The 19276-nt window shown below is 46.3% G+C and overlaps 1 protein-coding gene across 2 annotated transcripts in view; it reads left to right on the top strand.

The window, feature by feature from the left end:
• The window catches only part of LOC144735516 (scavenger receptor cysteine-rich domain-containing protein DMBT1-like), a 376933-nt gene that overhangs the window by 133133 nt on the left and 224524 nt on the right, over positions 1-19276 (top strand). For both annotated transcript variants that reach the window (XM_078617915.1, XM_078617916.1), the window contains exons 8-14: positions 6505-6807; positions 7549-7851; positions 11060-11104; positions 11485-11778; positions 12853-13158; positions 14948-14992; positions 15188-15487. In XM_078617915.1, coding sequence (XP_078474041.1) covers positions 6505-6807; positions 7549-7851; positions 11060-11104; positions 11485-11778; positions 12853-13158; positions 14948-14992; positions 15188-15487 — 1596 coding nt within the window. The remainder of the gene's footprint in view (positions 1-6504; positions 6808-7548; positions 7852-11059; positions 11105-11484; positions 11779-12852; positions 13159-14947; positions 14993-15187; positions 15488-19276) is intronic.

The following is a 19276-nucleotide window of genomic DNA, read 5'->3' as shown; positions in this document are numbered from 1 at the left end:
TGGCGGGAGCACAGTTTTTTTCCACACTCGATCTGCTTTCCGGATTTTGGCAATTGCCACTCGATAACGAGTCTAAACCTAAAACCGCTTTCCGGACACCTGGTGGCCTATTTGAATTCAACCGTTTGCCCATGGGCTTACATTCCGCTCCCGCCACGTTCCAGAGACTCATGGAATTGGTTTTGTCGGGCCTCCAATGGGACACCTGTTTGATTTATCTCGACGATATCATCGTCTTCAGTCGGACTTTTGAGGAGCACCTCCAGCGACTGAGAGCGGTGTTCCTCAGGATGCGTTCCGCTAAGCTTAAATTTAAACCGGCTAAATGTTTTCTGCTTCGGGAATCGGTCAGGTATTTGGGCCATATCGTGAGTCGTTCAGGGATCTCGACAGACCCTGCTAAGACGCACTGCGTCAGCTCATGGCCAACGCCAACCTCGGTCACGGAGGTTCGCAGTTTTATTGGTTTCGCCTCCTATTACCGTCGTTTTGTCAAGCAGTTTGCCACCATAGCCAGGCCCCTGCACGCTTTGACGGCTAAGGGTGTGCGGTTTCACTGGGGGGCGGAAGAGGAGGCTGCGTTCTGCTCCCTTCGTGACGCCTTGGTGCAGGCTCCCCCTTTGTGTTACCCCGATTTCACACAACCGTTTTTGCTTGACACAGATGCCAGCAACACGGGTATCGGGGGGGTGCTCTCACAGGTGGTCGGGGGGGTTGAACGGGTGGTCGCCTACGGTAGTAGAGTTCTTTCCCCCGCCGAACAACGCTATTGCGTGACTCGTCGTGAATTGTTAGCGATTGTGTTTTTTACACAGCAATTCAGGCCGTATCTTTACGGCCGTCATTTTACGGTCCGTACGGACCATGCGGCTCTACAATACGCTATGCGCGTGGCACAGCCATCGGGCCAATTGTCCCGATGGTTAGAGGTCCTTCAGGACTACCAATTCACGACGATTTACCGCAAGGGATTGCGACACTCAAATGCGGACGCCTTGTCGCGGTTGCCACCGTGCACGGACTGCACATGTTTGTTGGGATCGGCGCGGTGCAAACCCCCGGTCGCCGACACCCCGGGAGTTGCGCTCGCCGCCACTGACACCCCGGGAGTCGACGCCCCCACGGGGAGGGATTCGCTGTTGTCGTTGCCCCTCATTGAGTGGGGCCGTCTCCAAATGTCCGACAGCTCCCTACTTACGCTACGTCGGAAAGTTGGCGCTCCCGAGGTAGGGGATGCGCGGGTCGGTTCCTGGGTGTGCAGACAGGGCCTTTTGATGAAGTGGGACAACATGTCCCGGCGTCACGTGCTCGTTGTGCCTGTTGCTATGCGGGGTAGGGTCGTTCTGGCAGCTCATGAACGGCTCATGCATCTGGGTTTTCACAAAACGCTCGCCCTAATCCAGCGAGACTATTATTGGCCGGGGATGGGTAACGACGTGGCGAACATTCTTAAGGGATGCGTAGGGTGCGCCAAAAGAAAACCGCCACCATTGGCAGCTAATCCACCGCTGCAATCCATTCAAGTTTCGCGCACAAACGAATTGGTTGCGTTGGACATCTTGGGGCCCTTTCCTGCTACACCGAGGGGAAATAGGTTCCTGCTGGTTGGCGTAGAATACTTCACCCGATGGCCCATGGCATGGCCACTCGCCAACCAGTCGGCTGCAGCGGTGGCGGACGCCTTCGTCCAGGGTTATGTTTTGGACAAGGGCGCCCCCGAACGCTTGCTGACGGATCAAGGAAAGAATTTTTCGAGCGTTTTGTTGCGCGAGGTGTGCGACCTGTTGGGTACAAAGAAAGTGCGTACTTCCCCCTACCACCCGCAGACTGACGGGATGGTTGAGCGTCTGAACAGGACGATTACGTCTATGTTGTGCCAACAGGTCTGCGATGATCAGGTTGATTGGGACTTACAGGTGCCGGGGGTACTCGCGGCCTATCGAATGGCCCCTCATGCGGCGACGGGGTTTTCCCCATTTTTTCTTATGTATGGGCGGGAGGCCGATCCGGCCATGGACGTCCAACTGGGGATTTCCCAGCCACGTGCAAAATCAAAATTGGCAGACCACATCAAATTTAATATCGCCAAATTGACTGAAGCGCGGGAGGCGGCGAGGTTGAATTCGCGGTCTCGGCAAATCGCGAACGAGAGATTGCATGGGCGGAGGGTGCATACGCATGATTGGAAACCAGGCGATAAGGCCTGGCTGCATTGTCCACATGCACCGTTGGCTACGTCCCCCAAATTGTTGAGACCTTGGAGGGGACCGGTGGAAATTGTGCGGGTTGCACGACCCCAGAGTATACAGATTAAATGGGAAAAACGCCGTTGGTACGTGCACCCCTCCCGACTGAAGCCCTATGCGGCACCGTGTGACCCCGTTCTGTGCCGTAACGACCGGGCGTGTGATGTGACCGTCGACTTGGGGAGGGAGGTGTCGCAGGCTGATCCTCACGTGTCTCCACCTGACCCACCCCCAGGTGCCTCGGGCTTGACGGCTGCTGACCGTCGGGAACCTGAACCCCGCGGCACGCATGGGTCCTCGATGCCTGGCCAATGTCTTCCTGAACTGCCGGCACCACCGGACGTTCAACCGCGTCTGGTGCCGTACGACGGACCGGCAAGGCGGACTCGGGCTAGGGCACAACAATTTTCATGAAGACATTTTTTTTTCAACACCGAGCTCGCCCGGTGTTCCCCTCTGCCGGGGTAATGTCCCGTTGTAGGGACGCTCGGAAAGAATGGGACGCTGCACGAGTCGAGAGAAAAAAAAAAAAAAAAAAAAAAAAAAAAAAAAATTCCATTTATTTTTCTTTCTGCATACACATTGCTATTGTCACTCGCCGGATTGTATATATTGTTCTGTTGTCGCGGTGGCATTGGTTGATGGTTGCGGATGGTAGTGTTCGCGTTGTGTTGTGTTGTTACGTTAGTTGTTGTTCTTGTTGTTGTGTTGTGTTACGGGGCACACAGGGGGGTTTGTATATTTTTATAGCAGCCGGGTCGGCTGCGAGCTATGTGGTAGGGGGTGATGTAGTGGTGGTGTTGACGTGCGCCGACTGTGACAGTGATGGATCACGGGGCGGCGCGGGGTGCGGGGTTGGGCACGCGTTGTGGGCGTGGTGTGGACGCGCGCGCCGGGAGTGACAGATGACGGGGCGGCGCGGCGTGGGTGGTGAGGCACGCTGAGATGTGGGAAAACAGGATCGTAGCCAGCGCCCAGTGATTGGTCGAATAGGATGGGTGCTCGCAGCGACGTCCGCAGGTGGGGTATAAAGGGGGACGCGCGAGAGCAGTCGGGGAGAGTTATCCAGTTGAAGATCGAAGACGGAGTTGAAGACCTAGTGCCCCGAGACCCCTAGTCCCGCCGTCCTTGTAGGGACCGGGGCCCTGTGTGGCTCGGAGGCGAGACTGTGGGACCCGGGGTCCGACGCCCACGTGGGTCGGGCTGGGGACCCACAGTCAAGACGGACACCCCGGGCAGGGAGTGTCCAGAGTAGCTCAGTGGGCGTTAGTCGCCGAGTAGCTAAGTGGGTGTTGGTCACCCGAGTAGCTCAGTGGGCGTTAGTCGCCAGGATAGCTAAGTGGGTGTTGGTCACCCGAGTAGCTCAGTGGGCGTTAGTCGCCAGGGTAGCTAAGTGGGTGTTGGTCACCCGAGTAGCTCAGTGGGCGTTAGTCGCCGAGTAGCAAAGTGGGTGTTGGTCACCCGAGTAGCTCAGTGGGCGTTAGTCGCCGAGTAGCTAAGTGGGTGTTGGTCACCCGAGTAGCTCAGTGGGCGTTAGTCGCCAGGGTAGCTAAGTGGGTGTTGGTCACCCGAGTAGCTCAGTGGGCGTTAGTCGCCAGGGTAGCTAAGTGGGTGTTTGTCACCCGAGATACTAAGTGGGTGTTAGTCACCTGTGAACGAGTTTGGTAAAATAAAGAGTGTGTTACCCGTGAAGTCGTCTCCCGCCGAGTTACTACATTACACATCCATTCGTGTGCAATGTGTAAGGCCGCGGTGACACAGACCTATTCCATTAAAAGTTTATAATCCCCTGTTCATCCTGACGTCATTTTGAGGAGGCACCTCGCCCTCCTTGTGGAGTGATGTCACCCGCGAATTATTAATGGAGGGGGGGTGTCCATTTGGAGGACGTCACCTGTTCATGATTATTAATGAGGGGGGCTGTTCGATGGGGAATGACGTCACCCGCTCATGATTATTAATGAAGGGCGGGTCCATGTGGAAGACGTAACCTGTTCATGATTATTAATGAGGGGGGCTGGTCGATTTGGAGTGACGTCACGCGCGTTACACACTGACATTCTTGGGTAAATATAGTAGATAAATACCCAACAGAAAACTAGCCGCATTGACCACAGGGGTTGGCCGGGTCACCCCGGGCCAAACCGTGTTGTTTCAATGCAGCCTACGGACGGACTGCTTCCTGCCTGTCTGACACTGGAACAACCATAACTTTGTTGAGGACAATCACAATTGGGAACACGCTACAGAATCCACGCACGTAGGGAAGGTGCTGTTAGCGAGCAGCTCGACTCCTCGCATTGTAGTGAGTAGTCCGTCACCCGCCAAACTTGCGATGTAGTGGTCATGCTTTGCGTTAAGCAAAAAACCTTCTAAAAAAGAAAAAAAGCATGATAGTGAAAACACTTTAACGTATTGCGCCAATGACACAACACTTTGTGACATTAGAGCCTCGTACCACATCGACTGTCAATATTGACTTCAATCAGTGCACATGTGCACTATCAACATAGTTTGTGCAACAACGACATGCGGTTGAACTAAAGCAAAATTGGAGACCATCGCCAAATTGAAGGCAATGTGCAAGTCAATTTTTGCCGATGGCTCCGCTACCCTTTTCTGACTGTAAATATTATCGGGGTAATGCTTGACAAGCATCTCAATTTAAACCCGCCGTGTTACAAACATCTGCCGTGACTGCATCTACCACATCTGGGTGCTCCATTATGTTAGATCCATACTGGATAACGTGCTACGGTGGCGAGATGTTATCTCCCTCGCCTGGCATGCAGGAGGTCATCGGTTCGATCCCAAGGCTGATGCCTATATATTTGGAGTTTGCATGTTCTCCCCCTGGTCACGTGGATTTTTCTCCGGGTCCTCCAATTTTTCTCTCCACATTTAGAAAACATGCATTTCGAGTATTTGGCTGCGATAAGTTGCCACATGATAATCCACTTCATTGATTTATAACTTGTAGCCAGGTCACATCTAAAAGAGAGCTATACAGTCCAAACAGCCTAGCCATAGACTCCTCATGTGGCTTCATTGGCTGCCGATTCTGAAATGTATTTAGGTACAAGGCTGCATCCATAACTTACCAGGCTCTGCAGAACAGTCGACTGTCTCTCTGAACAGCTCACGGTTCACAATTCCGATCAAACGTCTGCAATTATCCAGCGAATCATTGCTCGTGATTCCACCGACCAGAGCCATAATGGCCAGCGGAGCATTCTGAGTCGCCTCTCCATCAGTCTATAATGCTCTGCCTGATGACCTTCGATCTCATGCCATCTTATGAAATGTAAATAAAAAAACAATAAACATTTAAAACATAGTTGTTTCGCGTAGCGTTCGGGACTCGGACCAAGTCACCGGCTGCCTCTCTACTCAAGCATCGCCACAGGCCTCGGCCTTGTGACATCGCCTCTGAGATATGGCGCTGGACTAATACATTTGCTTCTATTTGTTGTTTGGAATTACACTGAACAATGAGGAACACATACATTTCGATTTAAAGCTTTCGTGACTGCAGGAATTCATCTTCTTGGTGACTTTACCGAAAGAACCAAGAAGAGGAACACATAGATCAGAGCAATTAACACAAATTAGATACATCATATTGATTGTCAAAGAAAGCAAATGGGCTTGCATTATGGTTAGAATGGGGTTATGGCCAATGGACAAGACTGGCTATAGAATGGCAGCTGAAGAAATAAGCATTCCCGAGAGGATGACCATTGCAAAGACAAAGCGATTCAATCAGTTGATGTGTGGGAGTGAGATGGATCGTGGCATCATGGTATCATGAATTATAGCAATGCTATAGGAAGGCCTTCTGGTGGCTGTTCACGTAGTCTGCAGTTATTTTTCAGGAGGGAGTGCTGTTGCCATGTATTTCCCGATTGCATCATTATTGTATATAATAACAGATCACTTAACACGGTAGTAGAGGCTTTCCTAAAAAGTGCCACGTTAAGCGATAACAAATTCCCCACAAATAATGTAACGATAAAGGTTGGAGAGATATGATGTACTACGTACACATGTAGGATTGATCATGAATGATGGTGATGATATGTGACATTTGGTTGCTTTCGCTTATTGAGTACCATGCATTGTTTCCCAATCTCGTTGACACAACTGTTCATTTGGACATGGATGTAATTTAGATGTGTAGGTTTAATTTATTTTCGCATGAACTCCAAATTGTTTAATTGTAAATCACAACGCGTGATCGTGTTGTTTGTCTTCACAGATGCGTCCCTGCGTCTGGTCGACAGCCAGTACAGCTGCCAGGGGCGGGTGGAGATACTTCAGAATGGCACATGGGAGAGCGTATGCTTCTATTACCCATCCATTAGCTATGCTGTGTGCCAGGAGTTGGGTTGTGGCCAATCAATTATTTACAATTATTACAATGTGGAAGGGTATGATACCGCGTGGTCCGCCTCATGCACGGGATTAGAGAAAGCAATGTCCCAGTGCACGCTGTCACGGCAAAACCAGTACTGTAATGGTGCATACTGGGACCCAACAAAGAGCTACGTTTCATGTTCAGGTACTGTGCCTTACAAAATATATTTTAACCGAATCAAAGTAAAGGAATGCACTGGTGTTCATTGTTCACAGCGGTGGCTCACGGCCCCACTTAGAGCTAGGGGAAAAAAAGTTTTCTCCACTACATGTTACGTATAGAACCATGTTTTACCCTAATCAGACATCATGCATACGTGGATTAACCATATACTTGTGGTTTAACATGCAAACAAACATGCTTTGATAATGCATATTATACCACAATCGCGATGTGTGGTTAATGCAGACGTAATGATACCTTGTAATATGTGTCTATTTGGTGTTTTAATATTTTAACACCTTCGGTATTATTGCAGGAAATGATACGGCCTATTTTTTATCGTATTTCTTCCGTGTTACCATTAACTATTTGCGCACGTTAATTGCAAGTGCAAAGCCTGAGGTGGAGATTTCTGCGTCCTAACTGGAGCCATTAACGCATCCACAAGGGATTCCAGGCTGTGTTTGATGAAATTAGAAAAAATCTCTGCCCAAAAGAGTTAAAATTAGCCCAATTAGAATGCAGCCTAAAGTGGAATAATGCGTAGTAAAGAGTTTCAGTTTTAATAGCAGAATATTGAAAATCACAGAATGGCCAACATTTGGATCCTGGCTTATGGGCTTATGGGCTGCACTAGATTTAGATTCGTACTGTGTGCGTGGATGCGTCCTTGTGGGATGTTTAATGCTCACGTTTCACAGTTACTTTCATTTTGATCTGCAGCTGCAGGGCTCCGTCTGGTTGGAGGTGCCAACCGCTGTGAGGGCCGCATGGAAGTCTACAAAAATGGCGTGTGGGGAGAGCTCTGCAGCTCAACTCTGAACAGAGACATCGCAGACGGCATTTGCCGTCTGCTGGGCTGTGGCTGGAGCCTTGCTTATGGTAGTAACGTGTCGGCATTTGGACTCGGACAGGGAACCATCTTCCCAGATAACCTATCCTCACCTGGCAACAGAATATATGATAACCTTGTATACGGAACTAACAATTGCAACCTTTCACAGACAGCTGCCATCATTTGTGAAGGTGAGCAATGATTTGTTTTTTATTTTATCAATTTGAAGTACACATTTAGCCTACATTTCCTTACCCCAATCTATCAAATATTTCCAAATTGTATCTGCCATTACCCAAAATATGTCTGCCGCTTTCCATTGACACATTCTGCTTTGTTGTGTTTATAGTTTTTTGTTTAATCGATGCTTTATATTAACATTAAATCGGGTTACCCTCAACTTGTCACCGATCTTTAATTGTAATCTCCTCTCGCTTCTTGTATGTATGTTGAACGTCCGGCCGTGCTAATTGTAACTGCGGGGTTATACAACGTTTCAATGTTTTATTTCCACTTGTTTATCACAAAGTTTAGTTCTGTGAGAAGCTCTCCATCGTTGCTCATGATATTGTTTTGATGGCGCATGCTTGGAATCAACCTGACAGACAGGAAGAGGGCCACAAAGTTTATAGAACGTACACTAATTAATAACATAATATTGACCGTCAAGGAAAGTAAGTTGCACTTGGGCAGGACATGTTACTAAAATAAATGGTGGCTTTTCAAATGAAAAGTATACTTGGTATCTCTCCATTCTCACAGCACAGTGTATTCGCGAAGGTGCTATGCTTCACGTAGCATGCAATAGTTGTACAGCCGGTAGTGATGGTGCCATGCGTTTCCCGATTGCATAATGAATGGGTCATTTGTCAAATTTGGATGACGACTCCAGCACACAATGACCTACTTTTTTTCGAATGTCACAGGTTCTGCAAGATTCACTGTAAAGCAGATGGTGTATATAAGTTGGTTAATATACCCACTATTATCCAGGGTGCCTCAATATTTGACCGATAAACTGCAGCTTTATCATTATTCCAGGAGTGTGAGTTCCTCACATACCGTGCTCCTCTGTAAGCCACACTTTCAGCAAAAGTTTCAGAGCTCGGGCTTGACACCTTTATTCTTAACGGAACGGGCAAAGCCGATTATTTTATTTTTCATCAACTCCAATATCCGTCTATTCCTACAAAACAATCAATATATCCATATAGCGACATCGTCCTCTTCCTTCCACGATATTTAGCATCACGACCACTTCCTTAAATCACACCAACATAATATCCTATAGTAATGCATTTGATATATTTTCACAGAATCCGCATATCTGCATAGTGATAACAATACTTATCTTGAATCTGCATCAGGACTATAATACTTTCGCTACACAACACCAAAGTAATTTACTGGATCGTACTGCGCTGCCATTAACAACACTGCCAAATGCACAAGCGTGTCTCGCTAAATGAGCGAGATATGTTAAGCGAAATTTGCTCAGTAAACAAAAACTCGTTAAATTGTCGTTTTCCCATTGACTCACTCCCACGTTAAAAGCAGAGTTACCTTTCAATTCTAACATTGTCCACCATTGAACAACGTTTTCAACAAGAGAAATACAAATTACTGTATAGTTTTAAAATAATGTCATAACACATCAAATGTCACACGGCACATGAAGAACCACAGTGCAAGATCCCGTATATAGCCTATGACATCACCTCCTGTCTTTCCACTCACACAGACCTTTCGCGCTCTCTCTTAACCCCCCTAGACAAAGATCCCCTGCGTAGACTTAATAGACTGTTGGGTCAAGTGCTGTTCGCGAGCACCGATGAAAGCCGGCACGGCACACGAGCCAGCACCACGCCTGGACGCCTTTGTCTCACGAGTGGCGATGTTTACACACCTTAGCAAGTACTCATTTAAGTGGGCCCTGGGAGAGCTCTAGGACAGGTTCAGATAATCGTCATTGGTGTTGGCCGTGAGCGGGAATCGAATTCGGTTGGACTGGACTTGGAGTGTCACGCGCTAACCGTTGGGCCACCCACCTATTACGGTTCGATCACAAGGCCTGCCACCCACCCCTCACCGGACCCACCCCAAACACGTATTTCACGCAGCCCAGCACAACTGCGAAGCAAATACAATACCTGCGGGCCTGTGGTTGAGGGCCGTGGTGCTCCCCCTGCCGCCACAGGAGGCATTTGATAGATCGGTTTCCACTTGTTACATTAATTGGAATTGCTCGTTCTGGCGAATTCTCGTAAAAGAATGCTCTTGAAGCGAGAACGGCTTGCATTATCATTGACTTCACGATGATCACTCAAAACAATTCCCCCGTGAACGGTAAAATATTTTGCAATCATAACCTGCACCAAATATAACTGCCTATGCCTGTCTTTGGCCCAAATATCAACGTTTTCTTGAGAGGTGGCCACGCTTCTCTCCACGAGGTTGTTGCAACTCAAATCAGTCTCATCTGGTTTCAGGCTCAATCCCCCCCCCCCATTGTTATGCTTTTCACGGCGGGGGGGGGGGTTGCGGAATATCTCAATGCAGGTCATACCACTTTAAAGTTTAGGGGTGTAGTTTTAAAAACATATTCCCGTGTCCTGTATTCATCGTTCAACGCGGTAGACGCGTTCCTGAAAAGTGCCGTGTTCAGCGAAAACAATTTCCTCCCATTAATAAATCAATGACAATGACGTTTGGCGAGATACGACGTACTTCGCACACACTGAGATGGCGGTACAGTTAACTGAGGGTATGCTGTCACTGCGTTACTGTATCATTCCGCGTGCTATTTGACTTCAACGCTCAGCCGTGCAGCTCAAGAAAGTAGTTCGTTGTCAACCACTCAGAAACTGCGTAATAACGGTGCACATTCCACGTTATAATGGGAACGTTCCGAATTATTACGGTACACATTCCACGTCATGACGGCGTGTTCCACATTATAGCGGTGCACATTTCACGTTATAACAGGCACGTTCCCTATTATAACGGTACGCATTCTACATTATAACGGGGTACGTTCGGCGTTGTGCGAAAAGTGTTCCTGAATGTAAGAACCACGTTATAGCAAAAATGAACACCACGGGTTAAGCGATGTCTTTCCTAATAGACTCCTCTAGTAGGTAGAGTTGTTCTTCTATTTACTGTTGAGCTGAACAAATTGTAGTTGGTGTGTTAGACGCGTGTACACCATGTGGCAATTGATGTGTTTGACTTTGTCGGGTAGTGGAGGGGCTTAACCACACAGATTTGGTCAGATAATTGCGTGGCCTAACCCAAAATAAAATTATGAATCATGAATCTTGGCTGTGAAACCTTTTCTGTTTAGTTACGTTGGGATTGCATGGTGTAAAATGTAATCCTTCAACTTGTTGTTTCCAACAGCATCCGGGAACGGAAACCAATCGCTGATCATAACTGGATCAACGAGTAAGTTCAACTGGCAGGGGGCAAGCAGTGGGTTCGTGTGGGTAGGTGAAGGGAACACATCTTGTCTCACCTCTCGTTGTGTTGTACCCTCTAATTATGAAAACTACTTCACCTTTAAGGTAACGCATGTTTACGTTATCTTAAATTTCACAATACCGATGTGCTACATGAGGTGTGCTACATAGAGAGTGAAGTCTTGTTGGGGGACGAAGTTGGTCAAGTAATGATGACCGTAAATATAATTTGCCTTGTGTTGTGGGCTAATGGAGTAATCTTCGTTATAGCAAACACATTTTATGGATAGATACAATGAGATCCTTGTCTACTCCTATTTGTTTCATATGCAAATATGTGTGTGTTGTATGTGTGTGTTTATTTAGATGATATGATTCATCTGGTTGACCGTGAAATGGAATGTCAAGGTCGCGTGGAGATATTTAACAATGGAGAATGGGGAACAGTATGCGGAAGCACTTCCTACATGGGCAACGTTGCCTGCCGTGAATTGGAATGTGGATATGAAATATCGTCCACACGTTACAACACTCCACTACCAGTGCCCACGTTGAGTGTTCAGTGCGACATTGCTTCAAATAATATATCGGAATGCAATGTGACACCAAGAAATAAGTATGACTGTTTACTGGAAGGATATTACTACACTCTTTGCTCAGGTATGTATCGTCCAGACCATAAAATAACACATGAAGTATCATATTGCACGTTAATAAATAAAAATCATACTTTGGGCTGCTACTACAAAGCTAATGCAATACTATAAATAAAAAACATTGTATTACTTTGTGAACCAAAATGTAAAAATGATTCAATTCATCATATAATTTAGATGCATTAAAAACGATCAAACAATATCAGCTATCACTAAAATATACAAACAGAACTGTCTTTGTATATAAACAGTTATTGTTAAACGGAGTAGATGCGTTCTTCAAAAGTACCACATTTCGCGAAAATTGCTTTGAGCAAAAACAATCTGCCCATTAAAAATGTAACGATAAAGTGTGGTGAGATACGATGAACGCACGCACAGTGAGATGGGTAGCCACGCAGGTCAAGAAAGTAGTTCATCATCTATCGCTTAGAAACCGCGTTATAACGGGCGCGTTCCATGCTATAACGGTATGCATTCCGCATTTTAACGGGTGTGTTCCACGTTGTGCAAAAGTTTTCCTAATGGAAAAACCATGTTATAGTGACAACACATTATCTGAACACGTGTTAAGCGAACACTTACCCTATATATAAATATGAAGCTGAAAATTGCAAAACATGATTCTATGACTGTGTAGTGGTTCTTGATTTATCTGAACCGAGTGTGCAGAAGGGAAGAGGTTGAAAGGTTGTGGAAGGTTCGAGAAGGAGGGCAGAGCTTGCAGAGTGGCGGGAGTTGTGGTGGGGACCGGGTATGAGAGTGGGGGTGAGCAGGGAAGGAAACATAAAACAACGGGTAGAAAGATGGTTTGGGTCACTGGGAGTTGAGTTTGCTGACTAAGAGCGATAGCTGGGGTCGTGGGTCTACTCACGGTGCAAGGATCAGTCTTGTTCCATTGTGAACCCTTATAGACTGTGTACCATCTGGCCTCATTAAAGGGGCAATGGGGGGGGGGGGGTGATTACACGTCGGCTTGGTGGTACACGCAGAGCGGCTGGGAGGGGAATTACGACTGCACTGTTATTGCAAAAATGCTATGAAATTACTTAACATTATCATGGCTTGTCTATTTCAGCGAAAGGACTCCGTCTTGTGGGTGGAACAAATCGCTGTGAGGGCCGGGTGGCGATTTCTAGAAATGGTGTTTGGAATGAAATCTGTGATTCAACTGTCGACACTCAAGATGCAGACATGATTTGCCGTCTGCTCGGCTGCGGTTGGAGTGTAGCCCATGGAATGATGTCGCAGTTTGGTGTTGGAGCTGGAACAATATTGCCTGATAATTTAATTTGCTCACCTTATCCGAATCAAATATTTGACTGTTTGCAGTTTGGGACAAATAATTGCAGCCAACTTCAAACAGCAGCAATAATCTGCGAGGGTATGTTGTCCTTGATCTTACGTGACTTTTATTTTATCGTAAATAACTGGTAAACACTTTAGTTATTCAGTTTGGTTTCTGCTACAGCAAGATCGTCATGTTCGCCACAAACAGCGAGTGTAGTGATTCACACATCCCCATGACGTGGTCCACCGAATTGTCACAATTCACGGTTTTTGAGTCAACTCAATAATGCATTGTTTGGTCTCATGTTTACAGTCACTTTTGCGCTGTGTGTTGTTTTCTCTCGTGTTAGTACAGCTACATTTACCTAATATAACACTAACTCTACAGCATTTAAAATACATGATAACCTCCGTAATTTTAAATGAATGACGCATTACACTGCACTATGTATGCACCAATTACCATGCGCCCTACCACTGAAACAAACTGCCCCTATACATGAAGCAATACCACATCCTTAACCTCCTTTTATTCTTCTCTTATAACTCAACTATTCCCTATCACCCACAATCCCTTGCTATTACATCCCTTTTCCCCTCCACTCCGTCCCGTCTCTCCCCTGCACTTATGTGACCCTCACGTGCCCTCTGTTACGGCCACTCATTCCTCCGCCCTTGCACTGCCCTAGCCATTTAAATCACTTTGTTGTTGTTACCGCTTTTAAACAATGTAGAGCACATTGACCTAAGGAGCTTCATAATTATAAGATAAGATTCGAAATTATTGAAACCGTATGGTGTCTAAATCGATATTCTTTTTTTCCAATTCCGAATCATAACCATCATACTCTTTGGTTCTTTCGGTAAAGTTACGTAGATATAAAATAAAATAAATCACGACGTTTCAATCGCAACACAAGCGGTCGTCCACAGGTGGACAAAAAGTACTGAGGATTTCCAAAAATCAAAATGATGGCCTGGTTATGAGTGGGATCACTGAACGCAGATAACGGCATTCAAACAAAGTCAATATATGAAAGGTCTGCATTGTATGTTAAGATATTTAGGATCAATATATCATGCCCAAAGTCAATGATGCCACCACACCTCACTAGCCCTTTCTATCCTCTGCTAAATTCCACACCTGCTGTACAATAGTAGACACGCGGCCTCTAAGATCTGCGCTGACACTGTCCCACCATCCGCTCTTGGGTCTTCTGTTCCCCCTGGTCGGCGGACCCATGGAGACCGCTCCCAACGCCTGTCTCGGGAAGCTGACACCTCTCATCCTGCACACGTGCCCCATCGTTCGCAGTCGTTGCAGCCCAAATCATACCCACAACACTCGCCTGCCATTCCCTCTTCATGGACGTCTGCATCTCTTCTGAATTGCTTATCTTTGTATTGTCACGAATTTCCCTAGCAGCCTTCTCAGACACTGGTGCTCAATTGCTAACAACTTATTTTCGAGCTGCTTAGTCACGGTCCAGCTCTCGGACCCGTACGCTAACCCGGAAGGCATTCCCGCCTCAGCTATTGATTAGCAGTGCGGGTTTTGTGCAGAATGTGGCTTTTAGCTTTTAGAGCGAGAGAAGTGGACCAGAAAAACCGCGACCATGCATTTGTTGTAAAAGCGTGAACACAAACTACATTGATGAGACCCATGGACTCTGCTGAATACAACCCTATTGACGTGGAGACGTAATTAGAACAAAATGCAAATATTATTATTAAAACACCTTCTTGCCCCTGCAATGCCTTTGCAGCCCATCATTTATCTATATTTGGCCGATTCTAGGGTTAGGTTAAAGTGTATCTAATCTGGTCTGAGAATGATTTATTGTGATAAATGTGGTTCATTCACACATGTTATGACTTTTCAGCTTCAGGGACTGCAAACCCTCAAGTGATTGTCACCGCAACGGAAAGTAAGTCAAATCATAATTTTTATATTCAAATGTAAAGCTACACCTTGAGATATATAACTTATTTAAAACACACCAGACAAACGTAATTTGTGTCTATGAATAAAATGAATAAAACTATGTGTATACATGCCAATCCCTCTGATACTGCTTATATTATAGCCTCACTATTGCAACGTGTGATATTGTACTCTCCAGATGGAACAATTCGGCTTGTGGATCGTGAAATGAATTGCAGAGGCCGAGTAGAAATAATGAACAACGGCACTTGGGGCTCAGTTTGTGACGCTGGCTGGACTTTAGGTGCTGCTGATGTTGTGTGCCGACAAATGCAATGTGGGAATGCTGTCGATAACCAGGCCTACTATGGCAAGGGCCCCAGCCCCAAGTGGACAGCCACGTGTGGGTCATTGGAAGATTCTCTCTTCAAGTGCACACTGACCGAAGGAAATCCAAACTCTTGCACTCGGATATCAGATGCCGGTGTTCAATGTACAGGTTTGCTATTTTGTACATAACTTTTTCCCCCAGTAACATATTTTTAAAAAATGTCAATGTTACATATTTGTTTACACTTTGAACAGTTCACAAAACCTCTTAAAAAGGGCTTTTTTATTTATGATGACATAAAGTTGTGAGCAGGGCCGTCTTTAGGGGAGTGCGGGGCCCAGGGAAAATCCACTATATGGGCCCCCCTGAGGTATTGAAACTAAACGACTAAATGGGAAGTATTACATCTGACATCGTGACGTCGATGCACGGGGCTCCCCAAAGCGTGGGGCCCGGCGCAGTCTCCCAGATTTGCCATACCCTAGAGACGGCTCTAGCTATGGGATCCTCTAATATTGAACGTCTTGGGAGCCTTTAACATTGAATACCGTGGGGACCTTTAACATTGAACACCATGAGAGCCTTTAACATTGCACGCCATAGGAGCCTTTAACATTGAACGCCACGGGAGCCTTTAACATTGAACGCTATGGGCAGGGCTGTCCATTGGATTGTGCGGGGATCGGAGCAAATCCCACCATGTGGGCTCCCTGATGCCTTCAAACTAAAGCGGAAGTCCATAATAGAGGTCGTTTGGGTTAGTTCGCATAAATATAAATGTGTTGTTATACCTGCCACCACCCGACACAGCCAATCAGTAAGATTTGTCTCGTAAAGAAAACATGCTAATTAGTTACTAATTAAGCACACCGGTATGTTGGAGAGTAAACCCAAAACATTTACAATTCGAGTATCGTGACGTTTCTTAAATAGAGGGATAAGTTTGATGTCGTCACTTGCGAGCCATTCAGGTGCGAGGGCCACACGGGGCTAATGTATTCATATAAATTACGACGGACATCTTGAGAATAGGTTTTTCCCTTTTTTCTGGCAACAAAACAGGTGTTAAGATGTTAAAATACCAAACTGAAACCTTTTACAAGGAATCATGTCTGCGTTAACCACAATACTTGTGGTCAGTATGCAAACAAAGAACGTACTCTGATAATATATGCATTGTTACTCTTTGGTTCTTTCGGTAAAGTCACGTAGTTAGAAATAATCAAATAAAACAAATTACGACATTTCAATCGCAACACAAGCGGTCGTCATCAGGCAAATGGAGTTAGCCTCTAAAGGCAAACCGTGTTTAAGGGTTTTGGGATGGGTGTAGCCCAGTGTATCACAGCACCAGGAGCATGGGCGGTGCACGAGTGCCAATGCAGCAACAATGCCAATTTTAGCAACAATGCCAATTTTAGCAACAATGCTAATGAAGCAACAATGCCAATGCAGCAACAATGCCAATGCAGCAGCAATGCCAATGCAGCAACAATGCCAATGCAGCAACAATGCCAATGCAGTGGGCGAGAGAGCTGCCGGGGCAAGAAGTTATTATATGTAAGAAAGGGGGGAGGAGCAAGGGGGGACAGTAAGATCCGTTTGGCGTTCGGAAGTGAAACTGATTTGTCCACGCCAGAGACAGCTTTCTATTGAGCCTAGTCTCAAAAGGGTGTTAGACAAGAGGACGCCAAAAGGCGTACAGTACAAAGGCAAGCATTATCCGAGTAATGAGGGCTCGGGTGAGCATCTACATCATGATGTAGATGCTCACCCCGAGCCCTTTGAGACTAGGCTTAAAAGGAAAGCTGTCTCTGGGGTGGACCAATCAGTTTCCAAGACAATGCATATATATTGATTGGGTAATTACTAGGGTAATCAACATACATAGTGTGCAAGCACAATGTGCATGCGCAATACACATTCATTATTTATGCACACCATGCGTGTACATCTGGTGTAGTAACTAATTGCCATGCGTTGGTTAAGTTATAAACGTTACTAATTAGCTATGTCGGGTGGAAGTGGGTGAACGACACATTTATATGTACGTGAGCTAACGCCCAAAACCTTATTGTAAATTGTTTCGGGTCTAACAGACTTGTGACAGAGATCACAGCTCCAGTCGTGCAGCATCTCCCACATGGTCTGTTTTGAAGCTGATCAACGCCTTCATCGCATCATGACAGAACCACCTCATGCACCTCAATGCACCTGTAGTGTGTTATACGATGGCACACACTTGAACTTGGAGGCAACACGTTTATTCTACAACTCCAACAGGGTACTACATAAACGTAACAACGGGATAATGATATAGGTGGTAACTACCACGGTTAACTGGACTACAACAGGGTAACTACATAACCGGGTCAGTCAGTAACATACTGACAGTCAGTAACATACTGACTGATTCACGATGCCGAACGTGATGACCGAAGAGTGAAGAGACGTAGCCTGGCGGGTTGATTGCAGAAGACAGCCCGGATCGGCTCTCGTGACTTCCCTTTTATGCCCCTCAGCGTGGCCTCGCTCCGTCCTTGGCCACGCCCCCTTCTGGATCCTACCAGAAGGTTCTGGGCCTTACATCACGTGTCCCTCTCGCCACCCTTTGGCCCGCCTCACTACCCTGTGCTGGTCACGTGCCCTCTCTGGTTCACCCAGACTTTCATATCTTCAATTGCCCTCTCTCTGACTGTCACCAAAACCATGCCCCCTAAGGGCCCCCTTTCATGTCATACATACTCTGGTGCCAGAGAGAGGCTCTAACACGCACAGTTCCACTCTTCTCTCAGTAGCTGGCAAATAAACGCCGTAGTGACTTAATATATGTCACTACACACCCATAAACGAGACCAAATCAGAAATCTGAAGTTCCCGAGCCGAGTAAGTGACCTATGGAACACAGTTCCACTCTTCTCTCAGTAGCTGGCAAATAAACGCCGTAGTGACTCAATATGTGTCACAACACACCCATAAACGAGACCATATCAGAAATCAGAAGTTCACGAGCCGAGTAAGTGACCCATTGAGCTAAACGGCTCTTTTTTAAGTGCAACTCGGCCAGCAGACAAACACGGCAGCAAGATATACTAATACGGCAGCAAGAGTTACACATTTATTGTAATAAATAAGGATAACAATGATCTACATTTACACATTACTTGTTTCGATCTGAATAACGTTTAAAAGAGTAGAGATATGGCAGAGTAGTGCTCTTTAGAGAAGAGACACCAGGGTTGGTTCCACAACTTTGGAGCAGCAGTAGGAGATACGTGAAACACCTTTGATCCAAGTTGCATACGAAATATCGGAATCGTGAACAATCAGACATGCGTCGTAGATTTGTTTGGATGATGACCCCACTTCTGTGATCCCTCTGTACTGGCTCACCCTAGACATGTTTAAATCATACAGGTATCCCTCGTTTTTATGAAAGGGATGCATTCTTCAAGAAGCACGCGTAAAACGACATTTCGTGAATCGAAAATTGATTTATCCATGAATATACGAAATATTAGCGTTATGTTTTAGACAGTAACTCCAGATCTACTCCTAACCTAAACATGAACAACTACTAGCTTTACTAGCCGGCTTCGCCTGGGACTTGGATTCTTGTCTTGGATTGATACACGGCCTACGCGGAGGGTGGGGGGGATGCGTGACGTCAGCAGGCACACTGCGTAATGCTGCCGCATGCGGGTGACATCACAGATGTGACGTCACCGCTCACTTGCCGTGCAATATATTATATCCATTATTGCGCCCCCCCCCCCAAAAATACTAAAGTATTTTTTTATACCATTGGAACCTCATTTGCCAGTAAAAAATATGATAATTGGTGTTTTACCCTTCTATCTGGCAACAAAACTGACACCTTTTTTTACAAGGAGTCATGTTTGCATAGACCACAATACCTGCAGTCATAATGCAAACAAAAAACTTAACTCTGATAAT

Source organism: Lampetra planeri, chromosome 55 (genome assembly GCF_965212315.1).
Source record: "Lampetra planeri chromosome 55, kcLamPlan1.2.h2, whole genome shotgun sequence".
NCBI lineage: Eukaryota > Metazoa > Chordata > Hyperoartia > Petromyzontiformes > Petromyzontidae > Lampetra > Lampetra planeri.
The sequence above is the reverse complement of the archived record's forward strand: the minus strand, read 5'-3'. Positions and strand labels throughout refer to the sequence as shown.